We start from the raw sequence: 26,608 nt of genomic DNA on the forward strand, positions 1-26,608 counted from the left end.
AATGTATTTGCTAATGCTGTGCTAAAAACTCAGTCCAATCCTCTTACTTTATAAACCATCTTCCATTTAGAAAAACCTTGTGAAAAATACATTAAATAGCCTGAGATTGACAATTACACATTTCAAAGTTATACATGTGTGTTATTAGATACAGTGCTGAAGAAAAAACTTTTTATTTTGAAAAGTTACAACAATGGCATCAATTCTGCCCTAAAAGGAGGAGCTAATGAGAACATTTTAAAAACTTTGTTACGCATACATAGTAGGCTACTTTGCTTTATTTAGAGACAAAGTCCAGTTTTATTTTGAAGGCAGATTTACTCTAGTCCAGGATACTTTCAGTTTCGTTTCTCAACCAGCTCCGTGGCACCGTGTCTACTCATTGGCATCGTGTACATACTGCTGGAGCTGGGCAACACCCTCAACAACCTAGAAAGAAAGAAGGTAAGGATGAACATATTTTATCGTATTATATTAAAGGGTTTCATATTTTGCCAAACAACATATTTACTATAAAGAAACGTCAGCAAGTGTTTTTTTTTTCAACGCTTTATTGATTGTTGTGAATGTGACTGAAGGTGGCACGGTAGGTATGTTCAGCTTATCAAGCTTTGGGTTTTGTCAGTGAGGGGAAACATTTACAGTTTCTGTCTGAATCTGTGCCAAGGTAACAAAAAATGCAGGACTTCCAGTGTTTTTAAGTAAAACTCTTAATTTTGCACGTTTCAACAAATAATAGAGGAACAATCTCAATTTGATTTTATACATTGTTATTCAAGATTGGACATTTGACTCAAGTTAAAGCTGCAGTGGGTAGAATTTGAGATAACAAAAAGTGGTCACTATATCCTGACAGTAGTGCATGAGACAGGTAATCTGAAAAAAAATCATGTGCCTCTGTGTTCTCCAGTGCTCCTAACCATCTGCAAGATTTCACAGACCGGAGGAAAACAACCAATCAGAGCTGATCTTGAGCCTGTTGTCTCTGAGCAGCTGTCAATAACTCACAAACTGATCAAACGGATGAATCAATATAGGCTCTAGACTAACTTTTCCACTGGTAGCACTGGTGCTACCAACTTTCTCAGTTGGTCTCACAAGCACATGATTTGGTCGCACCCTTTTTTTTGAGTTACAGCATGGTATTAATCAATGACCTTGCGTGCTAATAAATAGTTGTCTTAATTTACATACCCCAGTGAAACATTGACAATGCCTCGAAACTTGATATTTGCAAAATATTTTAATCTGAGTATTAAGTTTCTCTGCCACGAACAGTGATTAACAAAATAGATCATCTTCTATAACATCAAAAGAAAACATAACAAAAATGTTGTTAAAAGAAAAGCATAACAACAGAATGTATGTTTGCACTTAACTTCAATGAACATAACTTCAATTAAATTAACTTAACACAACATTCCTTCAACATTTGCTGTCATTGTGCCTCTTTAAAGTTTCGAGTTTAAACTGTGTTGAGCCTCTAACAAGTTTAGAGTTGCCTGCAACGGACGGACCACATTGCCTACAATAAACACACAGCATAGCGTTCCCCTCGTACCGTAACCACGGGTACTGTGTTAGCCATTGTGGCTGAAAGTGTTACTTCTTTTTCTTCACCTGTCTGTCAGCCAGTCTCTCCGTGCCTGTTGCACATTCATCATCAGTGGTGTCTGAGTCGGCACCTCTGTTAGACTCTCCCCCACCACCAGCTTCCTCCTTTCTCTCCTCATTTGTTTTTTTAGGCCGCTTCATTTTGGGAAACAGTGTAACTTTGGCACCCTGCAGTGTGTGATGCGCGTGAGGTAGGGGCACGCGCGAAGGTTTACACAGAACAGAGGAGAGTAAAGGAGGGGAGAGAAAGGCTGCGCCAGTGAGGAACAAAATGGACTGCTTTCATCTTCAATATCCAATGCTCTTACCGTGTTACCAAAATAGTAATGATCATGCACTCGCACAAATGCGACTAGGTAAAAATGTAACTCGCACACTCCCAAAAAAGGTCGCATATGCGACCATTTTGGTCGCAGTCTAGAGCCCTGAATATTCTGTTACTGTAATGCCTATCTCTCACCTCAAATGTTTTCAGAAACACCTTGTAGTGTATTTAGCTGTACAATGAGAAAGATTGATCCGGCTGGTGGGTGGTGCTTGGTATTTCCTCAACTGATCTCAACATGGCTATAGGGTCACAAACTTGAATTACAATATGCTGAAAGGTTATTATGGATTTTTTGCCCAATGATGCCAAAATATTCTGCCTACTGCCGGTTTAAATCGAAGGAAGAATAAAAATGTTAATATCTCCAAACAAAATGTCCACACATGGGAGCTTAAAACTTTGATACAATGAAGATTATTTGTTACTCTTGAAATATAAAATACATTTGATGACAGTCAGCTAGTTGACCAATTGATATGTGCATTATGTTTTTATCACAATTCATCAATCACAACATTCATATAGGAATATAAAGTAAATTCATGTTTCTTCTGATCCACCCTCTACCAGTCAAGAAATATGTAAGGAGGAAGTAAACTCTGATTTTAAGTATAGTTTGTCATGTTATTGTTTGAATAGTTCTTTAAAGTTGTTTTGGAATGTAGTTTTGTGATGATTTTATCAATAGTCTTATTTTATTGTTATTTTATTGGTATCTTATGTTCTGTAATCAGTGTGGTTGATGAGGATGAAGGACTGTAATTTCTATAATTTTACAAACAAATGAAACTTTGAACTTTGGGTGCAACCTGGATGATATATGAATCTACTTTATTCAGGGGATTAACCAAACTCAGTCTATATATCCTGCGTTTTAATGCATCTGTTTCTTTTTGTTTTTAGACACCAAAGTGAATAAACGGTTAATTCACCATCCTTTACCTACTTCAGCAGACCAGCTGTCCACCATGAACTCCATGTTAACCAACAGCCAGCGGAGAACTATCTGCTCCCAGCTGGGAAGAGTCAAACTGCGGCTGCTGTACAAGGCCAGCATCCATGGTTTCACCGGCGCAGCCTTCCACCAACAATGTGACAACCACTCTCCCACAGTGTCTGTGGGCTACAACGCCTCTGGTTATGTGTTTGGAGGCTACACCAAACAACCCTTCAGTCAGTCTGAGCAGTACATGCCGGATAACGAGGCCTTTCTTTTCACGTTCAGTGGAGAAAAGCTCCTCAAATATCCGGTCACTGGCCCTGCTTATGCAGTGAAAATGATAAATACCTGTGGTCCATATTTTGGAGAATCGTTGGTCCTTGTCTATGGAAACACTGCTGTAGTGCATAGCAATCCAGCAAGTCATTACACCTTTACTGCTGCAGAAATGCATGGCAACGACCTCAACCTGACTGAGTGTGAAGTCTATGAAGTGGAGGGTGAGTTCAATATAAATAATATTATAAATTATGAAATTATTTGGGTTGAGAGGGCTGTGAATCTTACATTTCATTTTATAAAAACAACTAGGCCCACCCACACATTATAGTTGTTAATGCTTATTCGTACCCTCCCCTCGACTTCGAAAAAAAACCACCTAACCCACCCCCCATTATCTCAAAATAACATATTGATGCAAAACATAAACTAGAAGTGCACTCGGAGGGCGCAGACCTCCGCCAAGGCAGGTTTCATGTACGTCCTTCGGCCTTGGCGGAGGTAATAAAAGGAGAATATGAAACATAATTTAATCAAAAGTTGAATATGACATTAATATAAATAAAAGGTAAATATGAAACATAAAAACCCATTGAAAGGTGAATATTCCAACTTCTCTTTGTCTTTTTAGTAAACAAACCCTCAAATGAATGAACCAGGTGGAGCAGCAGCTCTGCTGGTACTGATGGAGTTGTGCAACTTAACATATTCCCCCAACCCGATTACAGATAACACTAAATATGATATAATGACATCAGATAATCTTATTTAATGTGCTTTCATATTTTTATATTTTTAGATACTACTAGTGCATTGCCTGTTGAAAATGTACCTGGGTGGGTAATATTTTTATCAAATTTGATAAGATCAATGTTGTTTTTATAAAAGTTTTTGCTCTTCAACAGAAACCACAGAACTTGAGAAGCCATGGAGGACTATCACCTGGGAATCTGAGTAAGATGGATACCATCCTGCACATAATGTTATTAACATAGTTTGCTATAATACAATATACACTATGACAGAAGTTGATGTGTTTCACACGACATGAGATGCTTGACTGGACAAACTATACCAACTATGTTAGTTTATAATGGACTCAGTGTCTATGCAAAATATTATGCATTGACATTGTTTGCCCTGCTTACTGTGCTATATACATTTTAACTGTACAATTCTTGATTAATTGTTATAAATTTGTCAGCAACCATCTATCACGGAGGTCAACTGGCTGTGTACAAAATATCTCTTTAACAACAAGGCTAAAAACAACCTTTTCACTGGATGAAACATTCTTTATCATTTCTTGTTTCTACAGGAAGAGGACGGAGCTGATGGAGACTGTTAAGATGTACAAACCCACAGTCAGCTCTGTGTCCCAGATTCGGGTCCTGCTCATTGGACAAGTTGGAGCTGGAAAGTCCAGCTTCTTCAATTCTATCAACTCTGTATTCAAAGGCCACGTCACCAGCCAGGCCATCGCTGGCTCCTCTACCATCAGCCTCACCACACAGGTTAGTTCCCGCCTCTTAATGATTTCCATTTGTGGTGATTGATTTCAAAATGAAAACCCTGCCCCGTCCCCATTTTGTGGTTTGTTACTCCATTGCTTTGTTCGCAACAGTTTCGCACCTACTCTTTGAAAGCTGGGCGAGAAGGAAAGCCTCTGCCAATCATCTTTTGTGATACCATGGGATTGGAGGAAAGCACGGGGGCGGGGCTTGATATAGATGACATCAGCAGCATCCTTAAAGGTCATCTGCCAGACCGTTATCAGGTACAGCTTTTTGTTACATTGAACAGGATATTGAATAAATGAGTCATTGATCTGGTTGTAGTTAACTCAAACTGTTCCTGTCTTTCTCCTCAAACTGTATGACTCAGTTCAACCCCTCTGCTCCTCTGCATTCGGAGACCATCGGCTATCGCAAGTCTCCAGGGCTCAAGGACAAGATCCACTGTGTGGCCTACGTAGCTGATGCCTGCAAGGTCTCCATCATGCCCACAAAGCTGGAGGAGAAGCTGAATGCCATTCGCAGAAAGGTCAACTTAATGGGTTAGTGAAACTTAGTTATAATGAAGACATACCTGTACTGTATGTGCGCACTCTTAGAAAACATCAGTATGAGTGTATGCTCTCTGAATCTCAACATAGTACAACAAACATACTGTAGACCAACAAGGGGCCCCATAGGGAGACTACCTAATTTAAATAATATTAAGATATTTTTTAACAGTATTGTTAATAGTTTTTTATTAATAAAAGCAAGGAAAAAGTTATATGTGAGCAGTCCCAACTTCCAACAGTTTACAGCTGTTGGAAGTGCTGGTAGTGAAGTTTTAAATTGAATCACTGATAGGGGTGTCGCGATTCTCAAAATCCACGATTCGATTTGACTTTTGATTTAAACATTCCATTATTAAGACTACAGAGGGCTCCAAGGATGACGTATTTTTGTAGGCCAAACAAGAAGTTAGCATCGCCCTGGTTCCCTCGACTAAAAGCCAATGGGATTTTTCCATTGGGTTTTGGATTTTGCAGAAAATAAACTCTGTGGCAAACACGTTTATTATAATTAAACATTTTATTCAGCAAGATAATTTTCACAAATTAACACCCCTTTTATGATTTTTGAAGTGTGAATGCAATCGCCAGAAGTGAAAAGCTAACGTTGGGCTATAAACAAACTGCACCACGGTCACATGAGAGCAAGTAAACACAACGAGGCTGTGAAGACGGACGAGTCGGCTTGATGACGTTTAGTAGTCTCATTTAGCCACTTGTTAGCAACCGCCTTTTTAAGACACATAAAGGCTTCAACATTCACAAGTGAGGTATTTATTGATGTATTTTTTTATTGTAGAACAAAACGTTAAAATCTCTTCAGCTTGTGTTAACCACAGACCTTATTTCAGGCATCTGAATAAAAACCCATTAAAAAAAACATTGACTTCCAGACGAGGGAACCGGAAGTGCTAAAATACGAACTCATTTCTGGGTTTTAGCACTCATTCCTGCAGCACTCTATTGAGTCTTGATTTGTAAAGATCAACAGTTAATTGGTTTTATGCCCTGACAAATGTAATTTACACAAGATCCACTAGATAGCAGGAGTGTACTTTACTACAACAACAGCTACTGTAGAGTCTCTCAGCGTTTATGAAGCACACCTGAGTGCACCTTGATGTCCATATCGGCGCCTACATGCTTTACAATACGGCGAGCATAAACCCTGCTTTACCGTACAAAGAGATGTAGATACACAATGGATTTTAAGTGAAGATGGCGTGACCGCAGCTGAAATGGCCAAACAGTTCGATTGAGTTCAGTTTTCTTTGGTTGCTGCAGTCTCTAAATTTTAGTCTAAAACTGTAGTTTTTCTTTCAAAGTCATGCAGGCTTCCGGTAAGATACTCTGTGTGTTGTGGTTTCTCTTTTACTTCGGACGCACGCAAGTAGGCAGGGGTGAAGAAAAAACAATACTGGAAGAATCAACAATCCTGCTTTTGATTTCGATGGTCGAAATTAGAAGCTAATTTTGATCAATTACCGATTTAGAATCGAAATCGTGACACCCTTAATTACTGATCAACACTGTTAACTACTAGCTTACAAGTAGTAAATGCTGTATTTCAGCTACTGTTCCTCGGTTTTCAACTTCTTATTAATTATTATCTTCTTAACTGATGAAGTTTGAAATTCATTCAAACATTTTCACAGTGGAGCAAAACAGCTCTATAGCATGTACACTACATTACTCTAATAATCTACAAAGAAATGCTTCATATTTGATAAAATATAGCCATGCGACAACATAAAAGTATCTAGTGAATTCATGAATAGATGAATTAGTATGTGATTAATAAATTACACAGTGTCTATTATATAGGGAATAGTGAATGAGTAAATGGAGTGAGTTTAGACAGCCATAGTTTTACTTTGAAAAGTGAATGTTTCAAGAAAAGTTAGTTCAAGAAATTATTTTTTTTAGAGCTGTGCTTCAGTTATAGAAGAGACATTTAAATTGCAACACAAAAGTAAAGTATTTTACAAGTGTTAACTCAATATTTTGACAGCCTGATACCTAAAAATCGTCATCATTTTGGAAATGTTCTTTCTGCTCTGGTGTTTCCAGGGATTCCTCAGCTGGTCCTGCTCACTAAAGTAGACGAAGCCTGCCCTTTGGTGACAGAGGATGTGAGAAACACATACAAGAGTGGCTACATCAAGGAAATGGTGAGGATTTTATGATTTTATACAGAAGAAAAGGTTTTGTTGTATTATAGAGTTGTTGTGTGTTTTTATTTGGTTATCTAATTCAGATGGATTTAAATCGAATTGATGTTGTAAGATTGAAGATGTATTAACACTAATTTGAAAATTGAGGATTTTCTTCTTAATGGCCTGAAGTTGTGGGAAATCATGGGTCATGTATCGTAGTACTTGTGCAATAATAGACGAGTGAGATGGCAGGTAATCAAACAAATATATTTAATATTTCACGTCATCTGACTTTTGTTTAAGAGTCATTTGCCTTGTAATTGGTAGTCTTAACAATATAACAATCAACCTTTCCAATGTTTAAATTACAAAATAAAACAACATTTTGTGATCCAGATGCAGGAGGTCAGCTCTCGACTCGGTGTGCCCCTGTCCTGTGTTGTTCCAGTGAAGAACTACAGCGAGGAGTTGGAGTTAGATCCGAACTGCGACATCCTGCTGCTCAGCGCCGTCATCCAGATGCTTCGTTTCGCAGATAATTACTTCGATGAAATCAGTGACCGATTCAGCAACATGGAAACCAAAGAATAGGAAGTATCTGTGCAGCAGATTATATCTTGTCCAACTGTAATCAAATGCCCCATCACAATGATCCATCCATTTATCAGCAGGTGATCCTCCCAGTGCTAGTTCACTTTGCAATTCCTCCTTTGTGTTTCCAAAGCACCCCTATATATATATATATATATATATGTATGTCGAAAAATTTTATAAAAAAAAGTCCTAGTATAGTATGTTAAAAAATAAAAAAGGTCAGATTATATTATATTGAAAAAAAATCATAGTATGGTATGTCGAAAACAAAAGTCATAGTATAGTATGTTAAATGAAATAAATAGTATAGATGTCTAAAAAATAAAAAGTCATAGCATAGTATCTCGCAAAAAAAGTCATAGTATAGTACATCGAAAAAATATAAAAGTAATACTATAGTTTGTCAAAAAAAAGTCATTGCATAGTACGTTGAAAAAAAGTCGTAGTATAGTATGTCGAAAAAAAGTAATGGTACAATACAGTATGTCGAAAAAAAGTCATAGTATAGTATGTCAAAAAATGTCATTAAAAAAAGTCATAGTATAGTATGTTAAAAGATTTCATGAAAAAAAGTCCTGGTATAGTGTGTCGAAAAAATTCTTGAAAAAAAGTCATAGGATAGTATGTTTAAAAAATAAAAAATGTCATAGTATAGTATGTCAAAAAAAAAAAAATAGTATAGTATGTCGAAAAAATAAAAAAAGTCATAGTATAGTATGTCGAAACAAATAACCGCACATCTTGAAATGTTTTACTTGTAAACTGATAACTGAGTGTATACCATAGTGGAAAATTAAGCAGTAGGCCAAAGCTCTATATTGCTTTTAAAATGAATAACTTATGGACTGTTCACAATAGATTTAATACAGTGTATTTCTTTTCCAGAGATTGTAACAATGTCATGCTGTTGTAAGCCCTCACATCTAGGTGATGGGGAAAACGAAACTTAAAAGCTGTGTCAGTCAAAGCAGCTAAAATGTGTCTTTAACTTCCGGTAATCACCTTCAAAATAAAGTGATTATTCGTGTGTTAAAATCTGGACCAAAAGTGTCAATTTAATTAAGCTAAAAGTAGCCTAGTATTCACTCAAACACACAATAGTTTGGGAATGCAATATTAATTGTATTTTATTGGTGCACATTTTTCTTGGAGCTATGAGAGTAAGACCCTTAGTTGTAGCCTAGTAATAAAAAAAAAAATTGGCTACATTACAGAAATACACTCAGTCATCTGTTTCTTACGAAGGAGAACTTATTGGATTTGATTGTCGGTAAGAAAATAAATAACAATGCTTTCCTCCTAAAAACAAAACAAACAAAGCAGTCTAACAAGATAAGGGTGTGGTCAGGAACATAATTTGGCCCTGGCAATAGAAATGTTCAGTAAAGATGTTAAAAAGTTTGTTAAAGTTTGCAGTATTCGTGTCATCCTGTTAAACATCCAAAATGTCCACACTAATAAATTACACTTTCTTAGAAGATTGAGTTTTTTACTCTTTTATTTTGAAGTTACATCCGGTCTTATTCAGGCTGAATGTGTGTCTGCATCATCACCTTCATCATCTTCATCTTCCCGGAAAGCTGCTTTTTCCTGACTGCGTTCAGTGGTAAAACTAAAATATTTGTTTTTAATACTTTTGCCAAACTGATAATATAATATAAATATGAAGTTGTTGCCTACAAGAATAGTTGTGATGTGTTCGAAGTTACTCATATTTTACTGATATGCCTGATAGTGCGCACCTGATGACGTTTATTTTGATTGCTGCATGACTCGATCTGTGACTGGCTGTTTGGCTGCTACGTTTAATCGTGATTACCTCTTTAGTTTGGGCGTTTTTTAAGATAAATGTAAACACTTGCATTTTTTGACATACTTGCAAGTCACTGTTTTGGCCAAAATGTTTTGTAAGGGACAAAAGTAGCCTACTAATAATTATGGCGTCTGAAGAGTGCTTGGACAAAATTAGAGGAGTTCAGTAGGCTACATGCACAAACTAATCTTTAAACTGAATATACTGATGTGAGTACTGAAGTGCAGGAATGAACTAGATAGATAGATAGATAGTAACTTTATTGATCCCGAGGGAAATTCAAGTTTCCAGCATCACAGTTCCAAAGTGCAAAACATGTTAGTAAAAACACAGTAAAAAAGTTAGTAGTGCAAAGTGCAAAAACATATACCAGATATAAGAATACAGGGAGATGAAGAAAAACTGTTAAAACTGAATATAGTGCAGGGTAACAGCTGTGATACAGAACTATTAAAAAGTGAATATAGTGCAGAAGAGACTGTTAAAAATGAGTATAGTTCATTATTATCTGTCTTGCAGACCGTCCTCCTTTGTCCCCCCCTAGAGAGGTGTTGTACAGTTTGATGGCTAGGGGTACAAAGGATTTCCTGAGTCTGTCTGTGGAGCACTGACATAGTCAGTTACTACAAGTCTTTGAACTGAATTGAACAAAATTATTGAATTTCCACTACCACTCTAGACTCAATACAGTATGCTGCTGCCAGTACAACTAAACTGGGGAAAAAAAGTTCGGAAACTTGTGTTTGGTGGATTATTTCTCTGCTGTTACAATGCTAATTGGCATTGTATTTTATATCGTTGGAAAGCCTGTTTATTCACCTTCACAATGATGTCCAACTTGTAAGGATCATGCATTTGTGGGATGAGCAGCACAGCTGATTATGTGGGGAGCGCCCAAGAAAAATTTGCCAAAATGCTCCGCCAATGGTAAACAGTGTATTCTCCTGTTGGTGTTGACTCTTGTTTTGAGTTGTTTGGTGGATTGGATGATTGAACTATCTATCAGTAACAAGGAACAAACAAGACATATTGGCTATTTTACACTTTATTCATTTAATACACCGTCAGGAGCCTCAGTAGCGGTGTAAGATCCATACGCAGCCACAACAGCCTGGCACCTCCTCCTCATGCTGGTCACCAACCTGGTCAGACGTTGCTGTGGGATGGCGTTCCATTCCTCAACCAGGATTCGTTGCAGGTCAGCCAGCGTGGTTGTGTTGGTCACTCTAACACGTACAGCACGCCCAAGTTGATCCCACAAGTGTTGAATTGGGTTGAGGTGTGGACTCTCTTATAGGACCCCCTCGAAAATGAGATGATACATCTCAAGGGGCTATCCTTTTCTTTCAATAAATTTCTTTCTTGGCAGGCCGTTCCATTCTCTCTACTCCCACATTGTGGAGGTAGTCTGTGATAACCCTGGCTCTGTGGGGGCGAACGTTGTTTCTTGGAGGATGAAGTTAGGTCCCAGATTGTGGAGATATGGGATCGCCACTGGCTGCAGAATCTCATCCCGATATCTCACTGCATTGAGATGGCCTTCAATGATGACAAGCCTTGTGTGCCAGTGAGGGAGATGCCGCCCCACACCATGACACAGCCCCCACCAAAAGCTGTTACTCCATCGGTGCAACAATCAGCATAGCGTTCTCCGCATCGTCTCCATCCTTTGACCCTGCCATCCAACTTTGGCAGACAAAACCTAGACTCATCACTGAACATGACATTCCCCCACATGTTCAGGTTCCATTGTCTGTGTTGTCGACACCAGCGCAAACAGGCCTGACGGTGAAGGGCAGTCATTGCAGGCTTCCTGGTAGCCTTATGAGAATACACTCTTTACCATTGGCAGAGCATTTTGGCAAATTTTTCTTGGGCGCTACCCACATAATCAGCTGTGCTGCTCATCCCACAAATGCATGATCCTTACAAGTTGGACATCATTGTGAAGGTAAATAAACAGGCTTTCCAACGATGTAAAATACAATGCCAATTAGCATTGTAACAACAGAGAAATAATCCACCAAACACAAGTTTCTGAACTTTTCCCCCCCAGTTTATATAGGGTGGTGTATTTTATATACAATATGTCAGATTTATCATGGGCTCCAAAAGACAGGTACATTCAACCTGGGAAAGCTGTTTTAATGTCTCAACTTGATGCTAAATGCATCCAGTTTACCCCATGTGTCAATTAATCTCAAATTAGATACACTGCTTAAAACCCCAAAAAGTATTTATTTTTCATGCAACTGTTTTTGTTTTGTGTTCAGACACTTTGAAGACTCACAGGAACTTCAGCAGAACAACTACTATCTAGCATGAACTCCATGCTAACCAGGAGCCAGCAGAAAACTATCTGCTCCCAGTTGGGAACTGTCAAACTCAAGCTGCTGTACAAGGCCAGCATCCATGGTTTCACCAGTGCAGCCTTCCACCAACGATGTGACAACTGCTCTCCCACCGTGTCTGTTGGCTACAACGCCACCGGTTATGTGTTTGGAGGCTACACCAAACAACCCTTCAGTCAGTCTGGGCAGTACGTGCATGATGACCAGGCCTTTCTTTTCACATTTAGTGGAGAAAAGCTCCTCAAATATCCGGTCACCACTCCTGCTAATGCAGTGAGAATGATAAATAGCTGTGGTCCATATTTTGGAGAAGCGTTGGCTCTTGTCTATACAAGCAAAGCAGTAGTGTATAGCAATCCAGGAACTTATTACACCTTTACTGCTGCAGAAATGCATGGCAACGACCTCAACCTGACTGAGTGTGAAGTCTATGAAGTGGAAGGTGAGTTCTCTTTAAATGATCAGATTGTATCTTACATCAAGCACAAGGCAAGCCTGATTGAGCACCTAACCCATAAACAAAAGCATTTATCTTTTCCTGTTTTCATAAATCATATTTTTTTTGCACTTTACACAATGGAAGCTCAATGATATTCCTATTTTATTGTATTATGTTGGAAGTTCTGCCAGGATAAACACAATAAACAAACACCATCAATTTGGTTACCAGAAACCAGACTTCTCTGTAAAAGTACACCTGGATACAGGCACTCGGTCTGAACAAGCAGTTAAATAGCAGAGGAAAGTAAGGAAACAAACAAGGGAGTGGTTTCAGCTAACAAGCGAAAGTAAAAAATGAGTTTGTCTGACGGATGCTTACTTTTAGATTTAATTACTCAGTCACTCATCGATCATTCATGTTTCATAACTTCAAAAGACAGTTTATTGATGATTAATTTTGTTAATGTTTACAATGTAACTAAATAAAAATTGAATTACTGGATGATATTTGAATACATTAAATTATAATTGTTTATTAAAAGCTGTTTTTGCTCTTCAACAGCGGTCCCAGAATTTGAGAAGCCGTGGAGGCCGGTGGTCTGGGAAAATGAGTAAGCTGGACAGGGCACCACTCTGCATCATATAATGCTTTTACTGTACTACTCTGTAATATGTTACAGTGTACTACACCATGCCATACTATACAAAAAGACTTGAGGAAATTATAAATGAGGATGTTTTAAAACTGCTCTTGTTTCTCCAGGAAGAGGACAGAGCTGATGGAGACTATTAAGCTCTACTGCCCCGAATTCAGCTCTGTGTCCCAGGTTCGGGTCCTGCTCATTGGACCAGTTGGAGCTGGAAAGTCCAGCTTCTTCAATTCTATCAACTCTGTATTCAGAGGCCACGTCAGCAACCAGGCCATCGCTGGCTCCTGTAGCACCAGCCTCACCACAAAGGTTAGTTGTGTCTACTGCTGCAACAATCAGTGCATCATCCTCTTTACAGTTTATATCACTGTAAAACAGCCACAATTTTGTGTGATAAACTAATTAAATTTTACCTGTCAGTTTCGCACCTACTCAGTGAAAGCTGGACGGGGGGGAAAGCCTCTGCCAATCATCTTGTGTGATACCATGGGATTGGAGGAAAGCACGGGGGCGGGGCTTGACATGGATGACATCATCAGCATCCTCAATGGTCATCTGCCAGACACCTATCAGGTAGAGCATTTTGTTACATTCAGCAGAATAATAAACACATGACGATGCACTGATTTGGATGTAGTTTTGTTCTGTACCTCAAACTGTCCTTTTCTTTCACCTGTGTGACTCAGTTCAACCCCTCTGCTGCTCTGCATTCGAAGGCCAGCGGCTATCGTAAGTCTCCAGACCTCAAGGACAAGATCCACTGTGTGGTCTACGTCATCGATGCCTGCAAGGTCTCCATCATGTCCACAAAACTGGAGATGAAGCTGGAAACTATCCGCAGAAAGGTCAACTCAATGGGTTAGTGAAAATGACTCCTACATCATTCAAGTGGTGTTACTGCATCCTGATAAATGTCATGAAAGATACACAAACTAAGACTCATTTTGTACTCTATGGAGTGCTACAGCAATGAGTCCTAAAACCCGGAAATGAGTTCGTATTTTAGCACTTCCAGTTCCCTTGTCCGGAAGTTTTGAATAGATTTTTAGTTGGATGCCTGAAATAAGGTCTGTGGTTAACACAAGCTTGAGAGATTTTAACGTTTTGTTCTACGACATAAAATACGTCAGTACATATCCCACTCATGAATTATGTGTCTTAAAAAAGGTGGTTGCTAACAAGTGGCTAAATGAGACTACTAAACGTCATCACGGCAACTCGTCCGCCTTTACAGCCTCGTTTATACTCACGTTCATGCGACCGGGGTGTAGTTCGTTTAAAGCCTGACATCAGCTTTTTACTTCTAGCGATTGCATTCACTCTTCAAAAATCATAAAAGTGATGTTAATTTGTAAAGATTATCTTGCTAAATAAAACATGTAAGCATCATAAACGTGTGTTTGCCACAGAGCTCATTTTCTGTAATAATCCAAAACCCAATGGAAAAACACCATTAGCTTTTAGTCGAGGGAGCCGAAAATACGTCGGTTCCCCGCAGCGCTCTAACAGCATACATTCATGTAAATGGTACATGTACGATGCACATAATTTGATACCCATTTTGTTTGATATTCACAAACCATCAAAACATGGAAGGACTGCTAACATAGTACTGCAGTTCATACTAATGCTTATGTACAGACAGATGGCTGCAGACACATATCACCGATCACAAAACAATCGAAAGCTAAAATAAAACAAATGGAAAGTGGTAAAGTACAGTACAGTAGAGTATACAGTAGAATATAGTACAATATTTGAACATTTTTGTTTTTTCCCCAGGGATTCCTCAGCTCGTCCTGATGACTAAGGTGGATGAAGCCTGCCCTTTTGTTTCACAGGACATTCAGAACATCTATAAGAGCGGCTACATCGAGGAAATGGTGAGATCTACTTTAAAGTGTCGGGTTTTATTCTGCCTTAGACATAGGGTGAGGAGCTCAGACATCTGGAGATGCTGTAGCTTGGCGTAGAGCCGCTGCTCCTTTGCGTGGAAAGGGGCCAGCTCAGGTGAATCGGGCATCTAATCAGGACGCCTCCCGGACGCGTCCTATTAAGAGTTTTTTTGGGGACATCCAACTAATAAGAGGCCCAGCTGTAAGCCCAGAACACGCTGGAGGGATTATTTATCTTGTCTGGCCTGGGAACGCCTCGGGGTCCTCCATGAAGAGCTTGTTTGAAGTTTGAATTATTGATTCTCAGTTGTAGCCTTGATGGAAGGGTAACTTGTAACTCACCGTAACTTGAAATCTGAATTTCATTTAACCTTTTAAGTTTTTATCTTATTCAGTTCTCTTCTGTCGTTTACAGTAATAGCCTAGGTATACAATAATAACGTTCTCGTAGAATTGTAATGGGTAGTAATTAATGCAATTATTTGTCTTGTGGTGTCAAAAAAAAGTACAAACTACCCTCATTTGAATCTTTTGTGTTGCTTTTGTGATCCAGATGCAGGAGGTCAGCACTCGGCTCGGTGTGCCAATGTCCTGTGTTGTTCCGGTGAAAAACTACAGCAAAGAGTTGGAGTTGGACGTGAACTGCGACATCCTGCTGCTCACCGCCATCATCCAGATGCTTCGCTCCACTGACAGTTACTTCGATGAGCTCAGTGACGTTCAGCAAGTCAACAGTCTTTGAAACCAACAGTGATAAAACCAAACGTTTTATCACTGTTTATCACACTAACAAATGTTTTCAGGCAAGTCATTCAAGTGCCTATTTTTTTTTCCATCAAGCTTTGTAGTAACTAGCTTTATCTTAAAGTTAGGGTTGGTAATGCTGAGAAAATTAGCATGAGTACGCTAGATTTAAAAAAATGATTTCCCTAAATCTAGCGAGAAAGTTGCCAAGACACAAGGCTTTCATCTAGGAGACCGCTGTTCGTGTCCCGTGCGTCAAGTTTCATTACACAATCAGCTGATAATCGTAGTAATTTTAAGCCCAAGCATGGTGTTTTTTACTAAACCTAACTAAGTGTTTTTTTTGCCTAAACCTAAGCAAGTGTTTGGTTAATTCACAACATTAAGCACATGTTAACTGCAACCGAAAAGTGACGCCTGAGGCCTTTGCTACGACGCAGGATTTGGAGTTAGCGAGGTAACTTCAGGTTTAACCCTGAGTTTTCAGTCCTACGACGGTGGTTCACTTCTTACCGGGTAGATCGCCATGGTAACATAAACCGAACACCTAACCTGCTTAGGTTATGTTCGAGATAAGAGATCAACTCGTATAACACCGCCTACCGACCAATCAGAGGCTAAAAGCAACACAGTTTAAACTGACAGATGCAGGAAGGACAGCTGCCGCTCTGCTGACAGTAGACTCGTATGTTTTAAACACCACCCGCTCATAGCCAGATTGAGAAACCCGGGGTTGATTTACCGAGTTGATAACCACCGTCGTAGGACTGTTTAGCGGGATATCGGAAGATACCCTGGATATGTTGAACTCCCTTTGTAGTACAGGCCTCTGGTCTGACAAACCATCAGTATGTGACGAGTTGGAATGAGAACGTGTTGGACAGCCCGTCTCTTCAGGCCTCCCTCCAAAGCCACTCCCCCAAAATGATCATGATGAACTTAAACCACGAACATGGTTATTGTAGCTATAGCCCGTCCAATAATTACATTTGGGATGACTGGAGTTATTGGACAGGTTTATTACAGTCCTGCGACAGCCACAGATTTTTGTAGTCCTTTTTTGATTATTGATTGCTGTAAGGATGTTAAGAGAATTTCAATGTATAACAAACATGTTTTTGAAGAGCACTACCAACCCTAGCTCTTAACAGTATTTGATGTCAGGGAAATAACTTCCCAGTTTCTCAGATGTGTGCAGATAAGATCATGTTTATTGTTATGTTGCATGTTAGCTTGTGCTTCCAGTTGTGTCACTGACGATAAGGACAGGATGTCATGAAGAATTATCATTCCTAAAATGAATAATTACTGTCAGTATTTTGTTAAATAAAAGCTCAAAGTGCATGAATGAAGAGAAAACTGAAATTTATTAATGCAGGTCAGACAGTTACTGTACAGCAAACAGTGCTGGAGTCGGACCAGCTGAGGTAACAGTGTAGCTGTGTAACAGGACTGTGGAATTACAGCGGACTGTAAACTACACAACACACATCACGCCTCTAATCCGACTCCCCGCCTGCTTTTGCATCATCATTGAAATGAACTGAATTAGAGTGGATTATAAATTGGCAGCTGTCCTCTCCGCGGCAATAATCATCAGTTAAAAAATAATTATGCTCTGTGCTCAGGATAACTTTTAAACAAACAAATGCACATCTTGAAATAGTGTTTAAAATATTGATGCTGCGTTAGTGCACATAAAAGACAAGGAGCTCTCTCCAACTTGGCCACAGTTTACATTAAACCGGTTGTACGACTTTGTACTGTAACCGTCACAGGTGTGACCAACAAGAATGATGCAAGATAGTGAAGAAGGAATGTCCTGAAAAACACAAATGGGGTTCAATGATTCTCCCTTTCTATGATATTGATGCATTTCCTCCAGTGGAGCTCCTCAGTGGGCACCAGTGAGAGGACAGTGGTCGTACTGGGAGGCCCCTGGTGGAAATGTGTCAAACAAGCTGCTGAAATATTAAAGATATTGATCAGATTTGTCAAGAGGATCAGACGACGTGGTTGTTGGTGAGGTTGGTTCAGGTCGTTGGGAGCATGAAGGAAGACCACTGGGGACGGAGCAGAGGGGAGGCTCTTATGGCACAGCTGACGCTCTCCGACATTTCAAACTGTCAGATGGCTTCCCTCTCATCAGCCCACAGCTTCAGTCATCAACAGAAAAGGCAGCCACGTGAAGAAGAAACCGTTTCAACTTCAACCACGTGAGTTACAGTGCAGGACACACACGTACATACACACATCCAAAAACACATTCACACACAAACAAGTACACACGGGCTCGGTCAGAGTCCAACGGCTGATTTCAGTGACAACCAGAGTGGAAGTTAAAGCATGACATTTGGCACCTGCGCTGCAGCTCTCTGCCTGCTAACACCTCTTCCTAAAATACAGCGACCGAGCGAACTCTGGCGAAAATTGTGCAGACATACTACGAATGATGTCGCATAGAGAGCACGATATTGATTAACGGTCAGTTACTGTCCGCGTTGATTTTGACCAGTGAAAATAGGTTAGAGGTGTGCGAAACCTTTTCAAACAAATGACACGTCGCTTTGACTGTTCGCTGACGCACGGAGCAAGTTAGGACATCTTCATTGGGAAAAATAGAAACAATCTGATGCTTGTGTGCATCGCGTCCAGTTAAGAAGAGGTGTAACAGAGCACTAACATGCATTCATGTTAAAGCAAAACAGACTTTTTGGCTAATTGTTGCATTTGTCAACTTAGTACGCAGACAGCAAAATCATCCTTGTGTCCTTAAATGACTGGCTGTGGTCCTCACACTTACTGTAGATATTAGCAAACAGTAATGTAACAAGTACAAGTGTTTCTAAGTCAATAAAGGTGATGTATTCAGTTTGATCTTTGTAGCTAGTAGTCCCATGTAACTATAAGTGAGACATTCATTTATCAAGCATACAGTATATGAATTTACTCACTTGAAGAAAACTGCCAGATTGACCTGCACATCATTTGAGATCTCTTACTATCCAGCTTTAGACCTGATTTCAGTTGTCCCTTTTGAAGAAACTACTACCGTAATTTCCGGACTATAAGCCGCGACTTTTGTCACACGCTTTCAACCCTGCGGCTTATGCAATGATGCGGCCAATTTATACATTTTTCTAACGGCCGCCAGTCACATTAGTGTGAATCGTGCATTTAAAGTGGCACTCCGAGTTGAATGGGAGGCTTGGATGACCAGCGGCGAGAAATCGTTTACCAAAACTGGCCGCATGCGAAGAGCAACTTTTGCACAAGTCTGCCAGTGGATCCTGTCAGCGTGGAGCAGTGTGAAAAAATCCACCATCACCAACGGGTTTCGAAAAGCCGGTCTGCTGCGTGACGGAGAGGACAGCACAAGCTCAGGAGTGAATTTGCCTCAGGATGAGAGTGACACTGAAAGCGACAACGAAAGAGAGACTGAGAAAGTGTGTGGCGAAGTATATCTGAGGCTATTCAAATCCGACACTGAGGAGGAAGACTTCCATGGTTTCAGTGCACAGGAGGAAGATGAAGACGGCTAACAGTGACTTTTATGTTTTTTTAACCAGCCCTGTTAGTGCTGTGTTACTGCCGTGTTGCTGCTGTGTTGCTGCTGTGTTACTGCCGCGTTACAGGCACTGTTTGGAAAGAAAAGTTAAGGTATGTTATTAAAACTTTGAAAACTCTTTCTGTGTACCGTCTTTCTTTGTAAATATCTCATGTTAAAATGTGGGCACCTGCGGCTTATAGACAGGTGCGGCTTATGTATGTACAAAATGTTTTTTCCTTTAAAAATGTACTGGGTGAGGCTTATAATCAGGTGCGCTCTATAGTCCGGAAATTACGGTAGTTGGTTGGTATCATTCATTACAGTTGATACTAAAATGTTAGCACTGAGCAACACAGCCAAGAGCTCACCATGGACACGGGGACGATTTGCTGTTTTTACTGCGTCAAGAATTGATTAAAAAGTGTGTTGTTTTGACCCGACGAAGGGCAAAGAAGGTGTTGGCACAGCTGTGCAAATGGCCGTAGGACTGTTTGGCAATGCTGGGGGAATATTGTAACTTAATCTTGCTTATTAATGTTATGCTAAGCATTTATTTAGGAATGAATTGTGCTATGTCACAGATACTTTAGAGCATACACTGCACTATAGAGTTACCTCATTTAATGTGCTGACGGATTATCTGGCTCTGTGGAAGACATTTTTTTCAGTCTGTAAAAGAACAAATGCCAGAAAATCCCTGATATCTCAAACTAAACTGCCTGATCGCAGATGCCAGAGGTGCACCTTTAAACAACGAGATTAACGGATAAATTAAAAGATGTTTTGAAAACGGAACATTTACAACAGAGGTCATCTTGTAGCTTGCACATTAAAAACCATTTTGGAGACTTTACGTGATCACTGAAGTTGTGTGGCTTTGTGTTATTACAGTAATTCCAACTGAATCATAATTGAAAGTATAAAAAAGACAGAACGGACACAGAAAGGGAAAAGAGCCCATTTCTGTTGTGATCACAAAATGAATTGCCAATTAAATACTTAGAGGCATGAGCTGGAACTGGGATTTGAATTCTAATCTAATCAATGAATTTAGAGTGATATTACACACTTTAAGTGACTGAAGTAAACAGCAGGAACATTGAGATCTTTACAGGTTGTCACTTTGGTTCTTCAGCGTTTGGACTCGACCGGCTCGATCACACACTGTGCTTACGTCAACATCTAGAGAGATGACATTCAAATTCCAAATGGTAAAAAAAAAATTTAAACAAAGAACCTTTCCTTGTTTTTTTTTCTTCTCTTAAAGAACTGTACAAGATTATTACAAAAATCAATAATTAGTTATACATATTTATATGACAACATTGTTTACGTTATATTACTATAAAGAAATACAACTTTTTGTGTTGTTCTCGTTCAAGACTGAATGCAGTATTCCTTTTTCAGAGTGCTGTGGCTCGCTGTGCACTGAAGATGGTTAATGTAGATCACTATGATTCTATGCAGTAAACTTTTAATATGTCTGTAGCTGTATCACTATTATTGAAAATAATGTCCAAATTGAGAGAACAGTAAATGCAGGTTTAATGCTCAACTACCTAAAAACATAATCTCAGATTAAATGACTATAACTCTGCAGCAGCGATGTCTGGCCACAAGGGGGAGCTAAATTATTCACCTACATGAGGGATGCCATTGTTTATGTTAATTCAGTTTTCCTATGATGAGAACTCAACAAAACAGTGTCAGCAATGACCACTTGACTTTAAATCAACTTCAAGCCTCACCATCACCTGTCCAAGGTCAATAGACATGTTTTAGTTCACTCAAACGTAAACGTTACATGAAACTCAGGTGGCAGGTTCCAGTCCTCCTCCGCCTGTTACCTCCCTCATCTTTTCAGCTATGTGCAGTCCGGCTGGAAAAGGAATACTGCATTACTCCACCGCTTGTTTCTTCAACTTGTGTTCCTCAGCTCTAGTGTGCATCCTGCAGGGGAATGAGAGAGTGGGTCGTCTAGGCAGGACCCTCCTTTGGAGAGGACGGGGTCTGGGATGTGGAGCTGGAGGAAGAGGAGGAAGAGCTCTTCAGGGAGCCCAGGGTCTTGCTGAACCACGAGTTCTTGGCCGCCTGGATCTCGTTCATCAGGACTCCCCGCTGGTGCTCAAGCTCCTACAGAGACACAACGGAAGCAGAGAGGAGTTCATCTAAAACACTGGCTTTTGTCATGTGGCTCTGTATTTTAGCACATTATCTGAACCGTCCAGCTACGAAACATATCTCCTATCACACATGAACACTTTGACTATTAAAATGAGCTTTTAGCTAGCTTTTCTATGCATTCAATGTATTCTAATACACTTAATAGACTGTCTTCTTGGTGTTTCCTTCTTATGCTGCATTCACATGGAATCAGGCAAGTGGTAGACAGCAGACAGAAAACACCTTCTGGACGGCACGGGGAAAACAAACAGTCCGATGGAATGGCAGGACAGCAAAATGAAACACGTATGACGATATTTTGAATAAAATCTATTTTATGTAATTCTCGTAATGCATGTAGCTATAAAATGAAGCTTTCTCTTAATATTATATTGCAAACTTTCTCCAGTGTGAGGGAGCTAAGTAACGTCAACTTTGGACAACAATGCTGTCGGCCTCGCCAATTTTTACCGTCCAGCTCTCGTCCACTAACATGATATCCAGTTTGCCCTCTACCGTCTGCCTGAATCCATGTGAATGCAGCATAAGTGTCACATCCATGGTTGCATGTACATTGCTAATAGAGTGGTTTCAGGTGCTTTTGTATGTACTGTATCACGTCTTTATCATGTTGTGTTTTTAGGGTTATGAAGTTGATATTTTTAGTTTTTAGTGAAATCTCTTGACTACTAATGGATGGATTTCCAGGAAATTTAGTACAGGTATCAATGTACCTTTTTCTCAAAGCGCTGCTGTACCTAAAACAAAAGCCTCATAAAGCAGCTAGCATGGCTTTAGACTCTTGTTTGTGTTTGGTGTCCTTGTTTCTTTATTATGAACACTCTACAGATTTTTCTTTGTGATACCGACTTACATCTTTATGACAGTTTTACTCCTATCTATCTGAAGAGTGCTCCTACAGACTTGGTACAGTGTATTGTCCTGCATTTCTGCAACAGTTATTATTGACATCACTGTCCCCCCCTCGTGCTGCTTACCTGGATGCGGCATTTGGCCTCCACCAGTTGCAGTTTGGTCTGTGCCAGCTCCAGCTCCAGATGCCTCAGCTGCTCCTTCAGTCCGTCCTTCTCCTCGTCCAGCGGTTCGGTGGATGTCTTGTCCCTGCCGGGGGACGAAGCCTGGAGGGACCCCAGGGTTGTGAACAGGTCCCTACAGTGGTCACAGCCGTTTACTTTACTCTGCACGGACACACAAACACACACATATGTTAGCAGAGGTTGGTGGGTGAACATACTGTACAGACGTGTGAGTTCAGGTAAAGAAATATGCAACAAATAAGTGTTGTGTCCAAGCAGAACAATACATCTGATGTGGTAGAACACCAGCTTGTTATTCAGTAGATGAAAATAATACTCTTGGTTGTTTATCCTGTATTTCTTACATGAAAACAATCACATTCTCTTAGTCCAGATGCAAAACCCACTTTATGTTTTCAGTGTCTCATCTTTGTGAGAGCATTATGCCCTGATGAAGACTAACAGTATGTGATCCATCTTTTCCTTTTCCTTTGACTTTATCCTGACTTTTTCCTATCTTTGTTGAGTACAACATACCTACATTTACAATAATATATATCTCTGAATTAGGTTTCTCTTGTCCTCTCATGTTCCAAATCTTGCAAGGCCTCATTAGTTTATTATAGCAATGTAAATGACAGTAAAGCTCTGACATATACAGAATTTCTCTCCTGAATACTTTTAAGTGTTCCCTCCCTGTGTTATGTCACGCTACAACTTCGTCTTTCGACTGGCAAAACATTACATTAGGAAGAATGTCCTGATCACTTTCTGGTCATACACTGCCACACCCACGAAGGGCAACATCACATGCTTGACAAGGGCTAAACGAGCGGCCAATCAGGTTCTTTATGGGTGTGATAACGTACCAACCTGGGATTGTGTTAAAGCTGCAGTCTGTAACTTTGAGCAAATATAATAAAAAGTTACAAAACGGTCTCTATATCCTGACAGTAGTGCATGAGGCAAGTAATCTGTGAAAAAAAATCATGTTCCTCTGTGACGTCCTGTGCTCCTAATGTCATCTGCAAGATCTCAACATGCCTGAAGAAAAACAACCAATCAGAGCTGAGGAGTCTCTACAGCAGCTGTCAATCACTCTCGAACTCTGATCAAACGGTCAAACTAGGCAGCGCTGATCAAATATTAATCAATATTCTGTTACTGTAATGCCTATTTCTCGCCTCTAACGTTTTGAGAAACATCTTGTAGTGTACTGTTTAGCTGTAAAATGAGAAGTTTGATCCAGCCAGTGGGTGTTTGGTTTTGACTCGACCGTTTTCAACATGGCAGCTGGGCCACAAACCCTCTCATTTTACAGCTAAACAGTACACTAAGATATGTTTCTCAAAATATTTGAGGCGAGAAATAGGCATTACAGTAACAGACTGCTCGGCCCTGATTGGTTGCTTTGGTTCAGGCGCGGTGAAATCTTGCAAATGCCATTAGGAGCACTGGGAGGAGGCAGAGGAACATAATGTTTTTCACAGATTACCTGTCTCATGCACTACTGTCAGGATATAGCAACAGTTTTTATAAAAATAACTTTTCATCATATTTGCTCAAAGTGACAGACTGCAGCTTTAACTGAACTGAAAGACAGAACAGTCCTGCAAATTCTCTTCTGCTGTGATGTGACACATTGTGGCTTCAGTTAAGAGTATGAAAGTCTCCTAGCTTGCATCTACTACCTGCTACAGTAGCTGTGCGTTAACAGTGTGATCTCACCCTCACGATGTCCAGCTCTTCTTTTGTTGCCGCCTGCTGTTTTTCCAGCCTGGTGCTCAGCTGGGAGCAGATCTGAAACACGGAGAGGAAGTGGGGTTATATAAGAGACGACACATCTTGATCTACAAGATAAGACGTATACTTTAGTTATTTTTTTTTTTAACTCAACTGAGCAGTATGATCTTTTCCATCAAAACTCTTTTCACACTTATGTATCTCCACATACTCAAGAAAAACAATGTTATTTGGGCTTCACCTGGTATGTAGTTCAATCTCTATTACCCTGTTACTCTGTGTAAACAGTTATTATAGCAGTGAAAGATAATGCATAAATTATACAAAATGAATAGGGACAATGTGACTGACATGAGTACAAAAGTTATTACAGTAACTAATAATTTTGTCTTTATTTATAGAACACTTCAATGCAAAGTGCTCAATAAATAAAAAGTGTGCATAAAAAAACGAAAAGAATATGTGTATTTTTTTCCATTTTCAATACAGCAGATGGATCTAAGTAATTACCAACCTGTTTGTATTCAGCTATGATCGCTGTGGTTTTCTTGATCTCCTGCTCTGCTTTTTCTAGCTCCCTCCTGAACACTTCCTTCAGCTGGGAGAGGCAAAAAAAAGATGACAAGAAACATAAACTCACATTAATGAGGAGCGTGAGCTGGCATAACACTACAACATGATGTTTATACATATGCAAATGTCAGGGTGATAAAATAACCTTGGTAAGAATTAACAGCAATCACACATCCACTGTGCAGACATTTTACATTACTATGCAACTGTGGTTAAATAGTATACAGCATCAGTCTCTTTTTAAGCATAATAATCATAACAATATTGGCTACTTTGATGATCAATAGTAACCACCACTCACAGGAAAGGTTGTTATAGAGTGAAATATGAGTTTTAAAGATAGAGGCCATGAGTTTAGTTGGTGTGTGTTTGAGCTGTTGATCAACACTAATTACACAACTACTGAGTATCATCTGAAATGGTGATTATATTACCTATTTTCTAGATTGGATTTCTGCTGTAATTACCTAGGTGATGGCAAACTGAGGGCAGATCTTACCTGAGCCGTCTCCTCCTCCTGTCGTCTCTTCTCCTCCTCCGTCTCCACCAGACGTTGCTTGGTGCTCAGCAGCTCTTTGTTCAAAACATCGGCCTTGTCCTCTGCCTGAATGCACGCACACACACACACAAACAAAAACAGAGAGACCTTTCATTTAATATCAAATCTGCAACTATAGCACAGTGACATTTCCACACAACCACCAGAGTGCACAAACACATTCAAAGCATGACACTGGAACATTTGCACTTCCATTTTCTGTACTATTTACTTTCATTATTAGAGATTCACATGGGTGCTGGTGAGAAAAGTTTTTTTGGTTGAACGTGTTTTACTGGTGGTCAGGTTGTGTGACTTACGGCAACAAGAAAATTAAATATTTTATCTTCAAGAACTATGCTATTTCTCTCCTTACTGAACAAAACAACTTATTTCTAATTTCTGTAATTATTATCTTTATCAACTTTAAAAAGGCAACCAGAATCTACATCAGTCAGTAAAAGAAAAAAGTTAAAATTCTTCTCACTTTCATATGTGACTGCACACTGATAATCTCTAATACCCCTGTAGTGCAAGTATTAAAGACAGACACAATCCTCCTGCTGGGGACTGAGGCAGTATTTTGCTCCCTGGTAACTTTAGTAAACTATCTATTGTAAAAATAATCAACACTTCTGTATTACAAACACTTTCCCAAATGGCAACAGGTCACAAAAGGCAGTACAACTGAAAAGCATTTCTTCTGCTATGAAACTGAAAATACTAAATTAATAGAATAATAGAAAATACTACTGGTGCATTGAGAGGAGAAATGCTTATGAACACCTCAACAACAGCTGTTGAGGATGTTTAATGTCAGGAAAGGCGAGGGAATGTTTTTCTGCTTACAGCTCTGACAGCAACTTAGTACGGCTTTTTAATCAGCTCAACGTCTGAAATTACCCCAAAAAGTTGTTAGTTATAGCGCATTTGAGATATGCATTTGGAGTCTACTCTGCGTCTCATTGTTCTGATAGTTGGGAATAAATACATGTAAACAGAACCTGACTAAACAAATAAATAAATCCAGCTTTAAACCTGCAGTAGGCAGAATAGTTTTGGCATCATTGGGCAAAAATTCCTTAAAAACCTTTCAGCATATTGTAATTCAAGTGTTCTGATAGATAACTAGAC

At 39.5% G+C, this 26,608-nt stretch overlaps 3 protein-coding genes across 9 annotated transcripts in view; 2 read left to right on the forward strand and 1 right to left on the reverse strand.

Moving 5' to 3' along the window:
* The first annotated feature begins 273 nt into the window (after positions 1 to 273).
* Positions 274 to 9,454, forward strand: LOC141767450 (interferon-induced protein 44-like). Of its 4 annotated transcripts, none has more exons than XM_074634748.1 (9): positions 274 to 444; positions 2,846 to 3,382; positions 4,067 to 4,115; positions 4,480 to 4,675; positions 4,786 to 4,938; positions 5,046 to 5,217; positions 7,297 to 7,397; positions 7,779 to 8,337; positions 8,627 to 9,454. In XM_074634748.1, exons 2-8 carry the CDS (start codon positions 2,911 to 2,913, stop codon positions 7,971 to 7,973), a joined length of 1,338 nt encoding a protein of 445 aa, XP_074490849.1. In that variant the 5' UTR covers positions 274 to 444; positions 2,846 to 2,910; the 3' UTR covers positions 7,974 to 8,337; positions 8,627 to 9,454. The 4 variants fall into 4 exon arrangements, with proteins under 4 accessions (XP_074490849.1, XP_074490848.1, XP_074490851.1 ...); XM_074634747.1 differs by having other exon boundaries at positions 7,779 to 8,331; positions 8,512 to 9,454; XM_074634750.1 differs by having other exon boundaries at positions 282 to 444; positions 2,894 to 3,382; positions 7,779 to 8,331; positions 8,512 to 9,454.
* An 18-nt stretch (positions 9,455 to 9,472) lies between these two features.
* Positions 9,473 to 17,218, forward strand: LOC141767451 (interferon-induced protein 44-like). Its single transcript, XM_074634752.1, has 8 exons — positions 9,473 to 9,582; positions 12,063 to 12,582; positions 13,144 to 13,192; positions 13,345 to 13,540; positions 13,652 to 13,804; positions 13,918 to 14,089; positions 15,014 to 15,114; positions 15,680 to 17,218. The coding sequence occupies exons 2-8, from the start codon at positions 12,111 to 12,113 to the stop codon at positions 15,866 to 15,868; spliced, it is 1,332 nt and encodes a 443-aa protein (XP_074490853.1). The 5' UTR covers positions 9,473 to 9,582; positions 12,063 to 12,110; the 3' UTR covers positions 15,869 to 17,218.
* Positions 17,219 to 17,221: 3 nt separating this feature from the next.
* rabgap1l (RAB GTPase activating protein 1-like) overlaps positions 17,222 to 26,608 on the reverse strand; it is a 154,500-nt gene continuing 145,113 nt past the window's right edge. For 2 of the 4 annotated variants that reach the window (XR_012593846.1, XR_012593847.1), the window contains 6 exons: positions 25,436 to 25,540; positions 24,878 to 24,961; positions 24,349 to 24,420; positions 22,582 to 22,782; positions 19,716 to 21,553; positions 17,222 to 18,918 (listed from right to left, as the gene is read on the reverse strand). Coding sequence is in view for 2 of the 4 variants with exons in the window: in XM_074634745.1 (XP_074490846.1) it covers positions 21,398 to 21,553; positions 22,582 to 22,782; positions 24,349 to 24,420; positions 24,878 to 24,961; positions 25,436 to 25,540 (618 nt within the window). In the remaining 2 variants the exon portion in view is untranslated. Of the gene's footprint in view, positions 21,554 to 22,581; positions 22,783 to 24,348; positions 24,421 to 24,877; positions 24,962 to 25,435; positions 25,541 to 26,608 lie in introns of all 4 variants that reach the window. The other 2 variants (XM_074634745.1, XM_074634746.1) reach the window with 1 other exon arrangement.

This window comes from Sebastes fasciatus, chromosome 5, assembly GCF_043250625.1.
Source record: "Sebastes fasciatus isolate fSebFas1 chromosome 5, fSebFas1.pri, whole genome shotgun sequence".
Lineage (NCBI taxonomy): Eukaryota > Metazoa > Chordata > Actinopteri > Perciformes > Sebastidae > Sebastes > Sebastes fasciatus.